Source organism: Peromyscus californicus, unplaced genomic scaffold (genome assembly GCF_007827085.1).
Source record: "Peromyscus californicus insignis strain IS unplaced genomic scaffold, ASM782708v3 Scaffold_4__1_contigs__length_199733344, whole genome shotgun sequence".
In the NCBI taxonomy this organism is placed as follows: Eukaryota; Metazoa; Chordata; class Mammalia; order Rodentia; family Cricetidae; genus Peromyscus; species Peromyscus californicus.
In genome coordinates this window covers 155,174,238-155,190,896 of record NW_026294562.1, presented here as the reverse complement: position 1 = coordinate 155,190,896, position 16,659 = coordinate 155,174,238, and the positions used below count along the sequence as shown (strand labels likewise).

Sequence of the window (16,659 nt, the reverse complement as noted above, 5' to 3'; positions counted from 1 at the left end):
CTCCTGGTCCCCTTTGGGCAGCATCATAGTTCCCTCTAGCATGGAAGTATTTGTCTGAGTTTTTCCAATTGGCCTCCTTCATGTCAGAGTAAGCGCGCCACATGTCTCTAGTCCCTGGAGAGTTAGGAGAATGATGAGGAAGGTTGCATTTAGGCAGAAGAGAGGGTTAAAACTTCCGTCCAACTCGGCCAGGCAGTGGTGGCTTTAATCCCAGCACTCGGGAGGCAGAGCCAGGTGGATCTCTGTGAGTTCGAGGCCAGCCTGGGCTACCAAGTGAGTCCCAGGAAAGGCGCAAAGCTACACAGAGAAACCCTGTCTCGGAAAAAAAAAAAAAAAAAAAAAAAAACTTCAGTCCAACTCATCCCAATGACTTCAGCCTTTCACAAACCACAGAAATGTCGCTGGCTTCAAAAGAATAGTTCTTACTTCCCCATGCCTTGCAAGGAGAAGTGCTTTTGGGACGAGTTTTATTCTAAGGGATTCCTGTCTTAACTCTGTTGCTGTTGGTCTTTGGCTGCTCCAAAAGCATATAGAGGAGAGAAGCTCTCTAGGGGATGTTCATCATGTGATGATGAAGCTCTCTCTGAAATGGCCCAGGGAAACGTCTGTCTATGGTGTGAGACATGAGGCCTCTTCCCTTCCTCCACTCCCCTCTCTTCTTCTTCCATTTCTTTCCTTTCTCTTACGTTCTCTTCCTTTAGAGACAGCATGCATCTCTATATAACCCTGGCCAGCCTGAAACTCACAATCCTTCTGCCTCAGCCTCCCAAGTGCTACAATCACCACTGCAGCCACAGCTCTCTCCTAGCACAGGCCATGGGAGAAACTGCTCTCCGGGCAGAGTGAGTGCAGTTCTGCTCTGACCCCACGGAATGTCCAGGATCTATTGTAACCTGAGCTGTTCTCAGCTCTCCATCAGTGGAGACAACAGTGAGTTCTCTGATACAGACAGAAACAAGCTGGATGATCAGAGACTCTAGGTGGCAAAGGGCACACTAGGCTTGAAACATCTACATCCTCTCCAAGAACAGGGAAGAGTATTAGCCACCTTGGTGGTTAGGCAGAAAACCTGAGAAAATGAACGTGGGATGTTCATGGAAGATGCTCAATTTATCATCTCATTTCTCTGCTTCTCAGGAAGGTACCACAAACAGCAAAAGGTGTAAACTAAGGGCAGCTGTGGTGAGCTGTGCACTGAAGGACAGATCCAGCTAACATTAAATGGGAAATGTCTTCAAAAGTGACAAGTTAGGAGAAAAGGGAAAGCCCAATATCTAGGTTCATTTAATTTTTATTGTGATGTGGCTGGTGGGATGTACTTCCCTTGGTGACAGTTTCTTGTCCATGTTTGAGCCCCAGAAGACCTATATTCCAGGTTAGCAAGTCACTGTCTTCTGTGGGTGGCAGAGGATCTGGAGCGTCCTTCACAGGCAGCTGCCTTCCCCAACCCATGACCTGCTGCTTCTCAGGTCAACAGTGAGTGTGTGCTCATGAAGTCCTCTCTGTCCGGGGAGCTGTGTTGTGGATTATGAGGAGCTGGCCAACCTGGGCTAACCTCTGTTCTTCCAGAGGTTTTTGTTGTTGTTAGATAGCTTATTATGCTTTGTGCCTCGGTTTCCTTAAAAGATAGATGTGGCACTACATCACAAGATTAATTTAAAAACTAATTCATTTCCACACATATTGGACAATGCGTTTTCATTGTGTGAAAAGTTCAGTTAGCCTTGGCTGCTGTCACTGTGGACTGGGGACTGCAGTGGTTCTCCTGTGCCTGGCCTGGAACACTACCCTTGGGATGCACTTCAATTCACAGTCACCAGACATAGACGTGAACTGCCACAAGGGGGCAGCAGATCCCCTCTTCTGTTGGCGAATCTGCAACTTTCAAATACAGATTGTTCCTACACTGCTGTGGGAAAGCTTCTGTACAAACATTACGTGATCTCAGGCTTGGGATCCTCACAGAAAAAGGTAAACACTGACCAGAAGAGTTCAGAACTACATGGGAAGAGCAACGCAGCTTGTCTATCCATGGAGACTTCACAAGCACGTTATCCCTTAATTATGTGGTCCCTGCTCTGGTAACTACTTGGAACTCACAAATACAACCTCCTGTCCCCATCCTTTGCCCTTACCTTGACCAGCCTCTTTCATGAACTGGAACCATCTTTGGCTGTCAACTCCCAGGACCAAGAAGCAAAAAATGATGGCAATGGATGGCTTCATCCTGCTGTAGGGCTGGGAAAACACAAGGATGAATGTGCCATTTCTTGGGGCAGCGGATGCTTCTGTAATGTTGAGCTGTCCTTTTATGCCAGTAACCAATCCCTCTGGATTTTATACATAAAACCACACACGTGTAGAGGTGGATGATATAAGTGGATTCCAGACAGCCATCTAGCTCCCCATTTCCACATGTTTCATTACTCCCACTGACTGAGAGTTTGCAAATGGACCATTAGCATAAAGCACATTGCATTCCAATCTTGCCAGCCAAAACCCAACTGTATAGGAAGTTTCCAGAGAGGCGTGCAGGGTCTTTATAATCATCATGGACCTCTGCAGTCTATCTGTAGAGGGCTGACTCCACCCTCCCCTGAATTCACACAGAAGCATACAGCAAATCTCCATGGTAAAAATATCACCTCCAGTGAATTCTAATCCATCTGGTAGATTCAGGAAAGAGACAGAGCAGGAAAACACAACAAGTGAATGCTGGCAGGGAAAAGAATCTGCAAAGAGCAAATGTTGGAAAGTTCTGACAACTCACCCTGGGCTGTCAGTTCCTGCTGAGACTCCTGGTGAGTGGCTTGTGTCACTTGTTGAGGAGATGTAGCTGAGGCTATCTATATATACTGTCACTCAGTTAGTGGAGCAATCCCCTGTTTCATCTTGCATAATCCCACTTGGCCGTAATTTATCTTTCAGAACATAAAGATTTCTCTTCACACACAGGTCTGCTTTTCCCAGATTGCACAATCTGGCCATTTTCAGGAATGCGGCAAGTTGGGCTTTCAGAGTCTTCCCCATTCTAACTGGGAATAATCACAATGAGTACTTTCCATCCAATCATGTAGTGCCAATTTCTAAGGGAGGGAAATTAATATTGGAAAAAGAAATCTGAATATGTAATGAATCATGGAGGTGCACGGCAACTCCAAAGGCTGAGCTAAAGTCCTTTCAAAGCATAGTTCAGAATTTGCTGGGCCTAGGAAACAGGAGAAAGGAAGGTGGAAACGGACGTTTAGCATCCACATGGGTAAACTCAACACTGGAAAAGACTTCTCCAGACTCAAGTGTGTTTATTCATGAACAGTTGGTATGGAAGATAAGGGAACAGATTAAATTCAGAGACTGTGATAAACCAGGAACACGAAACAGTAGTACAGGAATTTGCTTCAAAGTTGTGAAGAAATAACACACCATAAGCAAGCATGAGGAAGGCCCACTGGCTGTGAAATTGTGCTAACAGTGGGTTCAGGCAGAAAGCTGCAGAGCACAACAGAGGAATCCTGGGAGGTAGTACCAGGAAACAGCTTTTGGAGCTAGAAAAGCAACACTAGGTTTTGCTACATTCATTTGTCTTGTAAAGAAAATCCATTCAGGCAATCAGGGAACTACAATTCATTTTGTATCCCCACCCCTTTATTCAACAGAAAAAATTAAATACGCTGACTTCCCTAGAGAAGGAAGGGATATAGATAGCTACAAGATGGTGGATACGATAAGGGCATCACATTTGTTCCTCTGTTCTAAGGGACCCGGGGCTGGAAGCCTGAGGACAGCAGTAAGACCAAAAGACCCACCCAGAAAGAAATAGCTAGGGTTTTTTTTTTTTTTTGCCTGAAATTGTTTGTTACTAGAAGAGGAATGTTAATATTTCAGTGGAGAAACAAGTTGATGTAGACAAACCGTGTAAGCTGGAAGATGGTGACTAATAGCCAGGAAGAAGGAGTAACAGCCGAAGAGAATGGAAGTGAAGAGCTTTTTGTTGGACTACAAACCAGAGGGCGGTATGGTGGTGGTGGAGGATGTGGGTAAAAGTGGTGCAGGATGAAGCAGGTCAGGCCAGGGTGGGCACCATGTTTGAGAATCGTCCTAGATTAGAGCTGCTGGGAATGAAGCCTCTTTCTAGGTTTGTCCTTTGTTTTAGTTGTTTTGGGCCCTATGACATGAGAGCTGTAATGAGAAAAACTGTCAAATGATGTCTCTTTAGTCTCTTGGTCCTTAGCCAAGGCACTGCCAAGCCACATTTGGCTACTCCTTACACGACTTCCATCCCTTGGGAAGGGATTCTTTAGTGCCTGGGGTCCGGCTGGCTTGGCTCACATTGTTCTAACAGTAGGCAGTGGGTAGCAGCTACAACCTCCCACATGCCCTGGTTGTGGACCTGCTTGGGGAGGTGCTTCACAGAAGACTGCATATAAAAGCAGCCCCTCTTCTGTCCTGACTTCCTTGGACAGACATTTGTTGCCAGTGGTTATGTACTGACCTCCTCAGCCATTCTAGACTCAAAATTCACTTCCCACACGTCCACTCTTTCAATCCACCCTTCTCCTCCTCTTTTAATTTGGATTTGCTTTATGTGTATTTTGCCTGGATGTATGTACATGCACCACATGCATGCCTGGTGCATGTGAAGGTCAGAAGAGCATGACAGTTCCCCTGGAACTGGTGTTAGAGATGGTTGTGAGCCAATATGTGAGAGCTGGGAATGAACCCATATTCAATTAACTGCTGAACCATCTCTCCAGTCCCTGCCCTCTTCTTTGATAGAAATATTAGAAGACAAGAGAATTCTTTCCTAGACATGAAGAAGAGCTCTTCACATGAACTTTTTCTTTATTAATAATAATTTAACTAATTCTTTGAGGATTTTATCCAATGTATTTTTATCATATTCACTCCTCATCTCCAACTCCACTTTCACCTCCCTACCCACCCAACTTAAAGCTTTCTTCTTTTTTTCCCTTCATCAAGTCCAGTTTGTATGAGCCAACTAGTCTTGGCGATCGGGTCTTCCCTAAAGGTTGGTCAAGAAGGGTCATACCATTAAAGAAAGTTGACTCTTCCTCTCCTACCAGCAATCCAATGCCAATAACTTCTCAGCTAGGGGTGGGATTTTGTGTCCTCCTCGCCCCCTCCATGCTGGATTTTTGTCTGCTTTGAGCTTGCACACGTCTTGTTCATGCTGTCACAATCCCTGTGAGTTCACCTGTGCAGTGTCCTGCTGTGTCTGGAAAACACTCTGTCCTTAAAGTCATCCACCACCTCTACCTCTTACATTCTTTCTGCCCCTATTCCAAGATAGGTATGTCCAGGGACGTTTTTCATTATTGTTCATTTTATTATCACACAAAGTTGCCCCTTGTTCATTCCTAATGTGTCTCCATGGAACGGGATCTCGCGAGAAGACCACTGTGTTTTGTCTCGCTATCATCCAGACATTTCTCTTGGTTCCTTAAGCAGGTGCTGAATAAATATAAAAATGCACTCATCTGTGCATTCTGCAAGCTTATTTACTTAAACTGGAAGAGGATTTTAGAGGACTCTAAATGTTTGAGAGAAGCATGCCAGTTTGGATGGTTCTGAGTCTAGCCCACATTGAATAAACACAGATTGATCCACAGTGCATTGCATCTCTCCAGCACATACAGGAACAACCCACATCAGACCCAACACTAACTTACTGTAAATGGACCCAACCTGCATTTCCCATAGATTACTCCATAGCATTGGACTATTGCCTGCAAGTTTGCAAGGACTCCACCAACAAGGAACTTGGGGTCTAAATACATGTTCTCGGAGTGTGAGCCTGAATTTTCTTTCCCATAACCAGAAATTTCAAAATGTAAACCTGGAAAAATCGAGAATTGCACAATGCCTTCTTTGGCAGCTGAGTTTGAAATTTTGCTGATGAACCCCTTTCTCCTGTTGCCTACACCTGAGAGGATGAAGAGGCTCTGATTGTTCCACACCCCGGAGAATTCGTGCAAGAAGCTGAGCCCGACCTCAGAGCCCCCAAAGTCTGGGAGGAGGCAGAGTGCAGGCTCTCAGTCTCAACCTCTCCTTCACCTCTCACTCCTGCTCTTTCTTGTGCATGTGGAAAAGAACTCAGGGAGTGGACAGGACAGCTAACCCACACTGCTTGAGGGGGGCCTTAGAGCCGACCTGCCATTAGAGTTGAACCGAGACTGCAAGGACTTTGAGTAGCCAACAGGACTAGAGTTGCTCTTCTGTGAGGAAAAAAAGTAGTTGCAGAATTAGATGTCTTCATGTGGGTTCAGGTGCCCAGAAGAAAAGGACAGTCTCCTGAGCCCTCAGCAGGTTTCATAGCAGGTGATACAGCCTGCCAGCTGACCCCACACCCTGCCTGGCAGACAGGAGTGTGGTGAGGGGGTCCTGGGGGAAACCCCTGAACACTCTGGTGCTTGCTCCTCATCTTGGTATTTTGGAAGGATGGAATAGTCCATATCATCAGAGTTTGAAGGATATTGGCAGTGTGCCAGACAGATAGGGTGATGTTCTATTCATCTCTGCCACTTGGTCACTTGGGTTGGAAAGACCACTGAGTTTCAGGTGAAGGCATTGGGTAGGTGAAGGTAGGCAAACCCTTCCTCAGGGAGCAGTGGGTGCAGCTGCTCCTCTTTCTGGTAATAACCTCCACTGCTGAGGGGGCTCATGAGGAGGTGAAATTCCTCTCAGGAGCAGCCATGCACACCATTTCTGCAGAGACCCCCAGGTCAACAGAGAATGTTAATGTGATTAGGAGTGCTTCAGACTCTGCCGAGGCCCTGGTGGTACTCCCTCCCTACAGCATTCCCCTCCGCCAGTCCTGAGGCTGGGAGCCATGGTGGAAAGACACCTCCAAGTCACTTGCATGGGAGGACCCTCTGGTCCTCACTCCTCCAAGTGTCCAAACAGCCAACTAGCCTGTAATGTGGGAGGGTCACATTAAAGCAGACCTGCCACTGCTGTTGAAACAGGACTGCAGGGACTTCCAATGGCCAACAGTGACCCAGTGCTAAGGACAGAGAAGGGAATTTTACCTTCACAGTCAAACCAGGGTTGGGAAAACAAAGGCAGTTTGTGGTGAAGCCTCCTAAACCAGCACTCTAAACTGGCTGTGTTTAGGCAGCATGTGTCATTTTTCGGACTATGTTCCTTTGCACTTCGGACATCTGTACCACATCCTCTTCCCCCAGGGCTCACAGACCACTGCAGAAGAGGAGAGAGAAGAACTGCAAGAGGCAGACATGGCGGATGACTACAGGGAAGTTGTTTTCCAGACACAGCCCCTGCTCACACGTGTGGACTCACAGCACAGCAATCGTGACAGTGCACAGCATCTGCACAAGCTCAGGCCAGACCGCATCCCAGCATGGAGAAGGGAGATGGGCACAAAGTCCCGCCCCTAGCCAAGGAACCATTGGCAGTTGATAGCTGCTGGGAGAGGGAGAGTGGCTTTTCTTTAAGGGTTCAGGCCTAGCAAGTTAGCCATGCTGCGATGAAAGGCCACACACCCAAGGGTATATGAGCAGAAAAATTAGATTGGTAGATTAAAAAAATCTAAGAGACCACAAAGGTGGGTGGGTAGAGAAGGCAGGGTAGACCTGGGAGGAGTGGGGGAGAGAATTATCATGTCTGCTATTGCTGTAATAAACGCCGTGACTGGGGTGGCTGGAATGAAAATGGTCCCATAAGCTCAAACATTTGAATGCTTGGTCCATAGTTGCTAGAACTGTTTGGGGAGTGTTAGGAGATGTGGCTTCCTTGAAAGAGGTGTGTCACTAGGGTTGGGCTTTGAGATTTCAAAAGCCCACACACCACTCCCAGTGAGGGCTCGCGCTCTCTCTCTCTCTCTCTCTCTCTCTCTCTCTCCCCCCCCCTCCTTCCCCTCTCCCTCTCCCTCCCCCTCCCCCTCCCCCTCCCTCTTCCTATTCCTCTCTCTCCCTCCCTCTCAATCTCCATCTTGACCTCTCTCTCTCTCTCTGCCTCGTGGTTGTTATCTTAATATGTAAGCTCTCTGCTACTGCTCCAGCACCATGCCTGTCAGCCTGCTGCCATGCTCCCTGCCATGGTGGACTCACCCTATGAACTGTAAACCAGCCCCCAATTAAATGCTTTCTTCTATAAGTTGTCTTGATCACGATGTTTTGTCACGATAATAGAAAAGTTGCTAAGGCAATGACCAAAAGTAACTTGTGGTGGAAAGAGTTTACATGGCTTGTGGGTCACATACAGTCCATCATCAGGGGAAACCAAGGCAGGAACTCAAGGCAGTAACCTGGAATCAGAGGCCATGGAGGGATGCTGCTTACCCTGGAATCAGAGGCCATGGAGGGATGCTGCTTATCCTCTTATTCCCCATGGCTTGCTCAGTCCCATTTTCTTTTGTTTGGTTGGTTGGTTGTTTTGTCTTTTGTTTTTGTTTTTTGAGACTGAGCTTCTCTGTGTAGACCTGGTTGTCCTGGAACTCACTCTGTAGACCACATTGGCCTTGAACTCAGAGATCTGCCTTCCTCTGCCTCCAGAATGCTGGGATTAAATGTGTGCAGCACCACTGCCCTTCTCAGCTCCATTTTCTTATAAAACCCGTTATCAACTACCATAGGGCAGCACTGTCCCAGTGGCCTAGGACCTCCCATACCAATCATTAATCAAGAAAATGCCCAACAAGGCAGGGCAAGATGATCCACACCTTTAATCCCAGCATTCCAGAGAATATTTGTGAGTTTGGAGACAACTTAGTCTACATAGCCAGTCCCATGCCAACCAGGGCTACATAGTGAGAACCTGCTTTGAAAGAGAAAGAGAGAGAGAGAGAGAGAGAGAGAGAGAGAGAGAGAGAGAGAGAGAGAGAGCACTCACTGGGAGTGGTGTGTGGGCTTTTGAAGGGAGGGAGGGAGGGAGGGAGGGAGGGAGGGAGGGAGGGAGGGAGAGGGAGGGGGAGAAGGAGAGGGAGACAGAGATGGAGACAGAGACAGAGATTTCTCGATTGAGGCTCCTCTTCCCTGGTACCTCTAGCTTGTGTCTAGTTGACAAAAGGCTAACCAGGAGGAGGGTGAAAGTGATAAAGTACTTTATTGGAAATTCTCAAAGAAATAATAAAAAGGGAGGTAAAAAGAGAACTAAGTTCCAGTCTGCTCATCTAACTTTGCCAGGCATGCGTTTACACACACGCATGCACACACACACACACACACACACACACACACACACGCACATACCTTGCTCTCCCAGTGCCTGTAGCATCTAGGACTTTTTCAGACGTGGACTTTGAGATCGGGGAGAGGGGGTTTGGATGGCACCCCTCGGGTCACTGTTTCACTCTTTCAGCAACACTTGGCTGCTGTTAGCTAGGCCAAGCACTCTGATTGGGAAATCTGCCCCAACCTGAGGTACCTCCCCTTCACTTCCCTGGAGACTCTCTGCCCTTCTTCCCTCTGCATTCTGCTCTAGGAGGCTGGCCTGCACAGATGCCCTGACTCCGCTCTGTGTCCCTTCTAGTTTAGTTTGGCCAGTGGGGAGCCCTGGCAGGAGCTGGGGGGAGGGAAGAGAGCAAGATTTAATGATTTGTTCACATAACTCCTTCAAAGAGGGGTCACCAAAACCCAGTTTGTCCCTCATCCAAAGGGTCTAACTCATGTCATTAATGCCTGTCTGCAAAGATTTCTGCCTTTGCCTGTCTATCATTCCCCTTCGCTCTTCCCTGTCCTCCACATTGCGTACAGGGACCACCTGTCTTTAGGGTCTTGATGAGATACTGACAACCCACCCACAGTAATTTCTGCTTCAGTGAATGGGTTGCCTGGCCTCATTTCTCTACACTGTCGGCACCTTGTCACCCCCTGGGGAACACTGCTGTTGCCACCTTGTCTCACTGGGTTCTTTCCTGACAGAATCCCAACAGAGACAAAAGCCTCTGTGATGTGGATGTCTCCCCTACAAGTCCACAGGTTAGAAATTTCATCCCCAACTTTAGCCGGCAGTGGGCTTTGGATGTTTAAAGGTAAGTAGGGATCAGAAAATGTCATAAAGATGGGACCCCATGATGACTTTAATGTCTTTGTGAGAAGAGGAAGGGACCTGAACTACCAGACCTGATCTGTCTCTCAGTGTGATGTTCTCAGAGGGGATGAGATACAAGACCCTCACCAGGGATCAGATTCCATCCTTGGACTTCCCAGCCTGTAGCATCATGAGTTAAATACACTTCTACATTTTATAAAGTTTCCAGAGGGTAATATTATATACAACAACAGAAGCACACTAAGATTTACTTACTTAAACTAGATTTATTTCATTGTTTATTTTTATGTGTCCATCTGAGATCATGCCATGATGTCACCCACATTTATGGAGGACCTTTCCCTCATCTTCTCTGGAAACTTCCTTAGAGACACATTTAAAACCGTGCCTCACTAATGCCTGAAACAGGTTCATTTTCTCCTTTGTTATTATTTTATTTTTAATTACATGGATGTGGGAGAACACATGAATGCAGCTTCCCACTGAGGTCAGAGGGGAAGCCAGATCCTCTGGAGCTAGAATCACAGGTGGTTCTGAGCCTCCCAATGTGGTGCTGGCAACCAAACTCAGGTCTTCTGGAAGAGCAACACACTACATTCTTAAGCACTGAGCCATCTCTCCAGACCCCAGCATTTTTTATTGGTGGCCAGTGTATGTGTGGCACACACCACCACACAGCTGTGGAGATCCAAGGGTATCTAGTGGGGTCAGTTCTCCTCTTCCACCTGTGCATGGACTCTGGGGATCGAACTCAGGCTGTGAGACTTGTGTGCCAGGAATCTTCATCTGCTCATCCATCCAACCCGCTCCTCTTTTCCTTTTCTCTTCTTCTTTTTAAAGTAATATTTTTATGAAATCTTTGAGAATTTCACAGAATTTATTTGATCATATCCCCCCCCAGCTTCTCCCAGATCCACCTCCCACCTCCCTGTGCACCCATCTCCACGCTCTCTCTCTTTTTAAAGTCACCAAGTCCCATTTGTGTCCTCCAAATCTCGGATGTGTGTTCTTCCACCTACCATGGTTCACACCCTCAGAGAAAGCTGACTGCCCCCTCCCCCTTGAAAGTTACCCCCACCTGTTGTGCCTTCCTATCCCTCCCCTCTGTGGGAATTCTAACTGAAACAGAAATTCAGAGATAACATCCACAAAAGAGATAAAGCATGTGATGTTTGCCTTTCTGAGCCAGGTTAGGTCACTTGGGATGATTGTTTACAGCCCATCATTTACCTGAAATGTTTTTGTTTTTGAGGCATTGTCTCAACTATCAAAGGCTGATCTACAACTCCCTATGTATCCACGAAGGACTTTGAACTTCTGATCCTCCTGCCTGCACCTTGTAAGAGACACTAAACCCAATTTATGCAGTGCTGGGAATAGAACCCAGGGCATCACACATCTTGGCAAGACTTTACCAAAGGAACTAGTGTACCCCCAGTACCTTAAAAATTCATATTTAAACATTATTTTAATGTGAGGGATACATATGTATCGGTGTGTGTGTGCGCGCACATGCGCATGAGCACAGGTAGAGGTACACATGTGTACACATGCAAATGAAAGACAAATGTTGATATCTGGTGTCTTCTTCTCTTTTTAAAGCAGAAGCTCTCACTGCACCAGAAACTCACTCTTTGGGCTTGGATGGCTAGCCTCCAAACCCGGGGATCTGTGCATCTCTGTGTCCCTCCTCAGCACCTGGGTTATAGATGCATGCCCAATGCTCAGCTTTTGTGTGGGTGCTGTGGGTCCAAAGTCAGGTCTATATGCTTGTGCAGAAGGTACTTTACAGGCTGAGCCCTCTTCACATCGCCTCACCCAGGTATGTCAATACTGAGTCAAGTGGAACCACAATTAAGCATCACCGTAACTGAACTTTATTGTTTCTTCTCGGTAGCTAAAATGGAGAGCAAGCTTCATTTCATGCTTTGTCAAATCTCAAACATACATGTACTGATTATGAATTTCCTAAATTAGGATATGCCTTAAGTTTACTAATAACAAGACAGCATTGATGGAACTAGTCACACCTATAGGAATAAATTATTCCCTTTCTTTTTGAACATACTCAAAAACAAGACAAAAACCATCTTAATAAGGCTACAACATTTTCATTGAGTATAAGGATCTGAATGATAAGAGACCATTATCTCAGTTTAATTGGAACCATGTTTATCTTGGCAGTGTGTACATAAGTGTACATCTTTCAGGATATGGTGTTTTGTCCTTTAAAGAAATACAGTGTGCCACTACTACATGGTATGTTTTCTGCTAATGCTCCCTGTGAGAAAACAGTATTTCAGTGTGTGTGTGTGTGTGTGTGTGTGTGTGTGTGTGTGTGTGTGTGTGTTAGAGAGAGTGTAAGAGAGACACAGAGACAGAGAAAGAGAGACAGAGACAAGATCTGCTATATAGATATATCGCCCTGGCTGGCCTCAAACTTGCAGCCATATTCCTGTCTCTACTTCCTATGTGCTTCAATTTAAGAATATGTCACCACACTTAGTATCAAAATATTTATTAAGTTCTTCTGAGGCTCTTCATAATTTACTTATACTTCATAATTTTCATTTCTGTGAGAGCTGCAAAGCATTGCTGAGAAAATCCAACATGTTCTATGCCACAGTAAGACTTTCTCATCTGGCTAGAATTTGAGCATTGATTTTGGTGTAGAATTACAGATTCATCTCAATGTGACTCATCACCATGTTCTGCAAATAAAACTTGAATGAAACAGTCATACATTATACAGCTTCTAGACGCTCCTCCAAATGTGTTGACTTCTGGGGAATACACACTGTTTCATTGTCTTCTTTCAGCTCATGTTTGTAGAGCATCTACTCGTGGCAGGAGTTAAAACAGGTACTGTGGGTACAAAGATGGCATACAGCAATACGGACATTATTGTCCTTTGATTTTTTTATATTTTCTCTGTAGGCGCATAGACACATAGGCCAATATAGTGAAGTGTGCTGAATCCTAAAGGTAGCAATCTGTAATAAAAGCAGGCGCAACTGACTCCCCAGGTCCCCAGTTCTCTATCCCAGAGGCTCCATCTGTCCTCTTCCCTTCTCTTTTCTTGAGCAACTGATGTTTCTACTCTGTTGGAGTTAGGCTTCCACCTAGGGGGCCTGGCTTTGGCATAGCAGCTATTCAGTTAGGCCCAGTATCACCCTCTCTATCTGTGTCTTTTTGTTCCTACAAACTATACTGACATTCATGGGCAGAATGCCTTTGCATTGTGAGTAAATTAATACATTCATTCCTGCTCAGTTCTGCTGTGCCTCACTTCCATTCCAGAACAGTAAGTCAAATTTTGCTTAGAGCAAAAGACAATGAGAATAAAATTAAGAAATAGCGACATTATAGGCATTTTCTTTTAGGTAAAATGGACCAACACTAGTTAGAACATGTGCTGAGGTAGGCACTGGTGTGTGTGTGTGTGTGTGTGTGTGTGTGTGTGTGTGTGTGTGTGTGTGTGTGTGTGTGTGTGTGTGTATTTGATTACAACACAGGATCTCACCTATCCCAGGATGGCCTTGAACTCGTTATATAGGTAGGGCTGGCCTTGAATATCTGGTCTGTCAGCCCCTATGTCCCCAGTGCTGGAATTGTAAGTAGGTAAACCCATCACCAGGTTTACATAATTCTGGGGATCCTTCTATGGATTCATGCATGCTAAGCAAACATTCTGTCAACTGAGCTATATCCCTGGTCCCCAGTGCAGTGTCAAGGTTAGGATTTCAAAGGTTAGGATGAAGCTTTGTCGAGGTAGTGTAATTCTCTATATGAAGAGGTCACAGGGGACAAGGACTGAAATCAAGCCATGCATAGGCCATAACTGATAAGGTAGAGTGGCATCACTACACAGAAAAGCCTGGGAACAACAAAAACATAAACAGCGAGGCCCTGGTATGACCAGAAGATGTTGGGGATAGGGACACACATCTGATCTATATCAAGGAGGAATTGATGGACAGCTGACCAGGGCACATCTCAGAGTAAATTTCACTTGTGGAGGTGGCTGACATGGCTGGCAACACTCTACTACCTCCCACCTGCTTGTCAGGGGAAGCTGGTGTGGCTGAAGGCTAGAGCAGATTTGGTGGGGTGGGGTGAGGGGCCTGCATGGTTTCAGGCTACTTCCTGGTGGTCACAGCTCCTCCTCTACTTATCTTCTATGTGATACATAGCAACTCTTCCCAGAAAGTATTTCTGACAGTTCCCCATTTCCATCAACAAATTCCATCCACAAAGTATTTGCTGGGCTTCTCTAGCTTCTCTGTGATTCCTGTGGACACCAGTGACATCCTGTCAAGGGGAGAGGGATGCGGCTCACAGACTAGTCTCCTCAGTGCAGCCTGTGTAGCAGGCTCAGAACTTCTCAGGCAGGCCCTGGGGTCTGAAGTGATTAGGGTTTTTGCCACTTCGACCCCATTCCTCGGCTTTCCGGGTAGATTCCAGGCTTTCCAATCCATGGTCCTTCATTCCAAAATAATACCGGTTTAGGAGACCCTGAAAATATTTCCTGCTGGTGCTGAAATCCAAGGAAGGGAGACAAGAGATGAATCCCAGAGTGAGACAACCCCACCTCCAAGCTTTCTCCTCCTCTCCTACCAGAAAATACTGGAGGAGTAAAAACTTAGGCACAGAGAAGAGGGAATATCAACCTCTTGGCCAAGGACCTCAGACTGCTTGTCCTTTCCACACCCTGTGACAAGATGCATTTGAGAGCCCTTCTTGGGTTTCACTTTTTCTTTGTGTGTGGATCCATCCCCACCCTCCATCCTTTCCCTCCTTTTCTTCCTCTCCAGACCACTCAGACCCTGTAAGCACAGAGAGTAGGAGAGGCCACAGGCAGGAATAGTGAGAGAGGCGTGACGCAGCAGAACCATCACCTGATTATTTTAGCAGCCCAGACGCCCCCAGCTCCTCTTTGTTGGGCCTCAAAGTTGCCCCGAGCATAGAAGTATCTGTCTGAATTTTGGTAATTGGCTTCTAGATTGTCCCGATGGGCTCTCCACAAGTCCCAAGTCCCTACAAAGGAAGGAAACTTACAAAGGTGAACCTGGGGTCATTGCAGAAGTGGAGGAATGCAAGCCCGTGGCTTTTCACATTTCCACCCTTGACAGCATAATCCTTTGAAATGGTCCATGGAGGTGAGTGTATGTCCCCAGAGAGGGCTTCCTTGGTGACCATAAGGAGGGCACTTCTCCAAGGATTAGATTGGGGGGGACTGATTGACAGTTTCTGTGTCCCTGGCCGTGACTTGTATGGAGCTGTGTGTGCTCTGCACAAAGAAAAGAGGGAGCTGTCAAGTAGGAGCACAAACAAGGGACAATGACATCCCAGGGGAAGATGTGGGGACAGTTTGTGCAGTGAGAAGAGAAGGATAAAGCACTTTAACTACGGCCACTAGGAAAACACGACTTTTCTCACCCCGGTGACAAAATCCCTCATAAGCAACACAGGGAAGAGGCTGTATTTTGGCTTCAGTTTGAGGGGAACACATGGTGCTGGGGTGACCAGTGTTGACTACAAGTAGACTGTGGTATCGAAATACATGACATGGCAATGATGAATTTCCAGGAGTTCTGCATGCTTGCTCTTGGCTGTTTGTCTAGAATAGGATGGGAATTTTGTAGGAAGTACTATCTGTAGTCATGTGCACATTTACTAAGTTCATGTGCCTCTGGAGACACACTGAGTGTCCACTAACACTCTGAGACTGGGGAATTTGCTGTCTGTGAATTCCCTCTGTGGAGCACACTCTCTGGAAATCCTGATCCCTCTAGATCAGCATCAGCAATACAGGCTGGACCTTGTCAACTGTGTCTAAAGATCCCTCAGAGGGGGCCAAGTGACCAGTGTAGAAGGAGGAAGCCACATAAAGCCACACCCCTGCCCTGACTCATTTGTAGTTTTTAAAGGTGTATGTGCACCCTACAGATATGTGGCCTCTGCTCAGAGGGCATCTCTGGCACTGTTAAATGTGCCCATTATCTCCAAATTCTTACCTTGTATGGCTTCCTTGAAGAACGAATACCAGCCATCACCACTGACTCCCACAAATAAAGAGCAAAAGACAAGGATTGTGGCAAGCCTCATGGTGCTGCAGGACCAAAAAGAGCAGTCAAAACAGACCCACAGGTGGGGCATGGGGCACACACCTTCAATCCCAGAACTCCAAGGCAGAGACAGGTGGATCTCTGATTCTGAGGCCAACCTGGTCTACTAGGCAAATTCTAGACCAGCCAAGGCTACATAGATGAGCCTTGTATCAAACAAAAAAAAAAAAGACAGACCCACACTTTGACTGGTACAGACAATCTAACCTGCATTCCTTCTTCATCTCCAAATCTCTGCTGCAAGGACAAGAATAACGGGCTTTAGGACTCTGCCAGATCACTGCATGACCAAGAGTTCCAGGGAATTGCTGGCTTGCAGCCCATTTGTACCTAGTGAAGCCGACTAAAGCTGATCAACTAGCCTTTCCCGAGTCCCTCTTCCACTTAGCTCAGACCCCAAAGATACAGAAATGCTGGAACTGGAAGTCAAGCAATAGTCCACATTCCCAGAGTGTCTGCAACCATGGCTTCCATCCCCAGCACAACCACACAAAGCTAG

The 16,659-nt window shown here is 46.5% G+C and overlaps 1 protein-coding gene across 2 annotated transcripts in view; it reads right to left on the bottom strand.

Annotated features, from left to right (window-relative positions):
- Window positions 1-11,886: 11,886 nt before the first annotated feature.
- LOC128094859 (serum amyloid A-4 protein) overlaps window positions 11,887-16,659 on the bottom strand; it is a 4,969-nt gene continuing 196 nt past the window's right edge. The window contains exons 1-3 of one of the 2 annotated variants that reach the window (XM_052713446.1): window positions 16,050-16,659; window positions 14,931-15,069; window positions 11,887-14,569 (exon numbers count right to left, since the gene is read on the bottom strand). The exon at window positions 16,050-16,659 is cut by the window's right edge and continues 196 nt beyond it. In XM_052713446.1, the coding sequence (XP_052569406.1) occupies window positions 14,407-14,569; window positions 14,931-15,069; window positions 16,050-16,191 (444 nt within the window). In that variant the 5' untranslated portion in view covers window positions 16,192-16,659 and the 3' untranslated portion in view covers window positions 11,887-14,406. The remainder of the gene's footprint in view (window positions 14,570-14,930; window positions 15,070-16,049) is intronic. The other variant, XR_008213099.1, reaches the window with a different exon arrangement.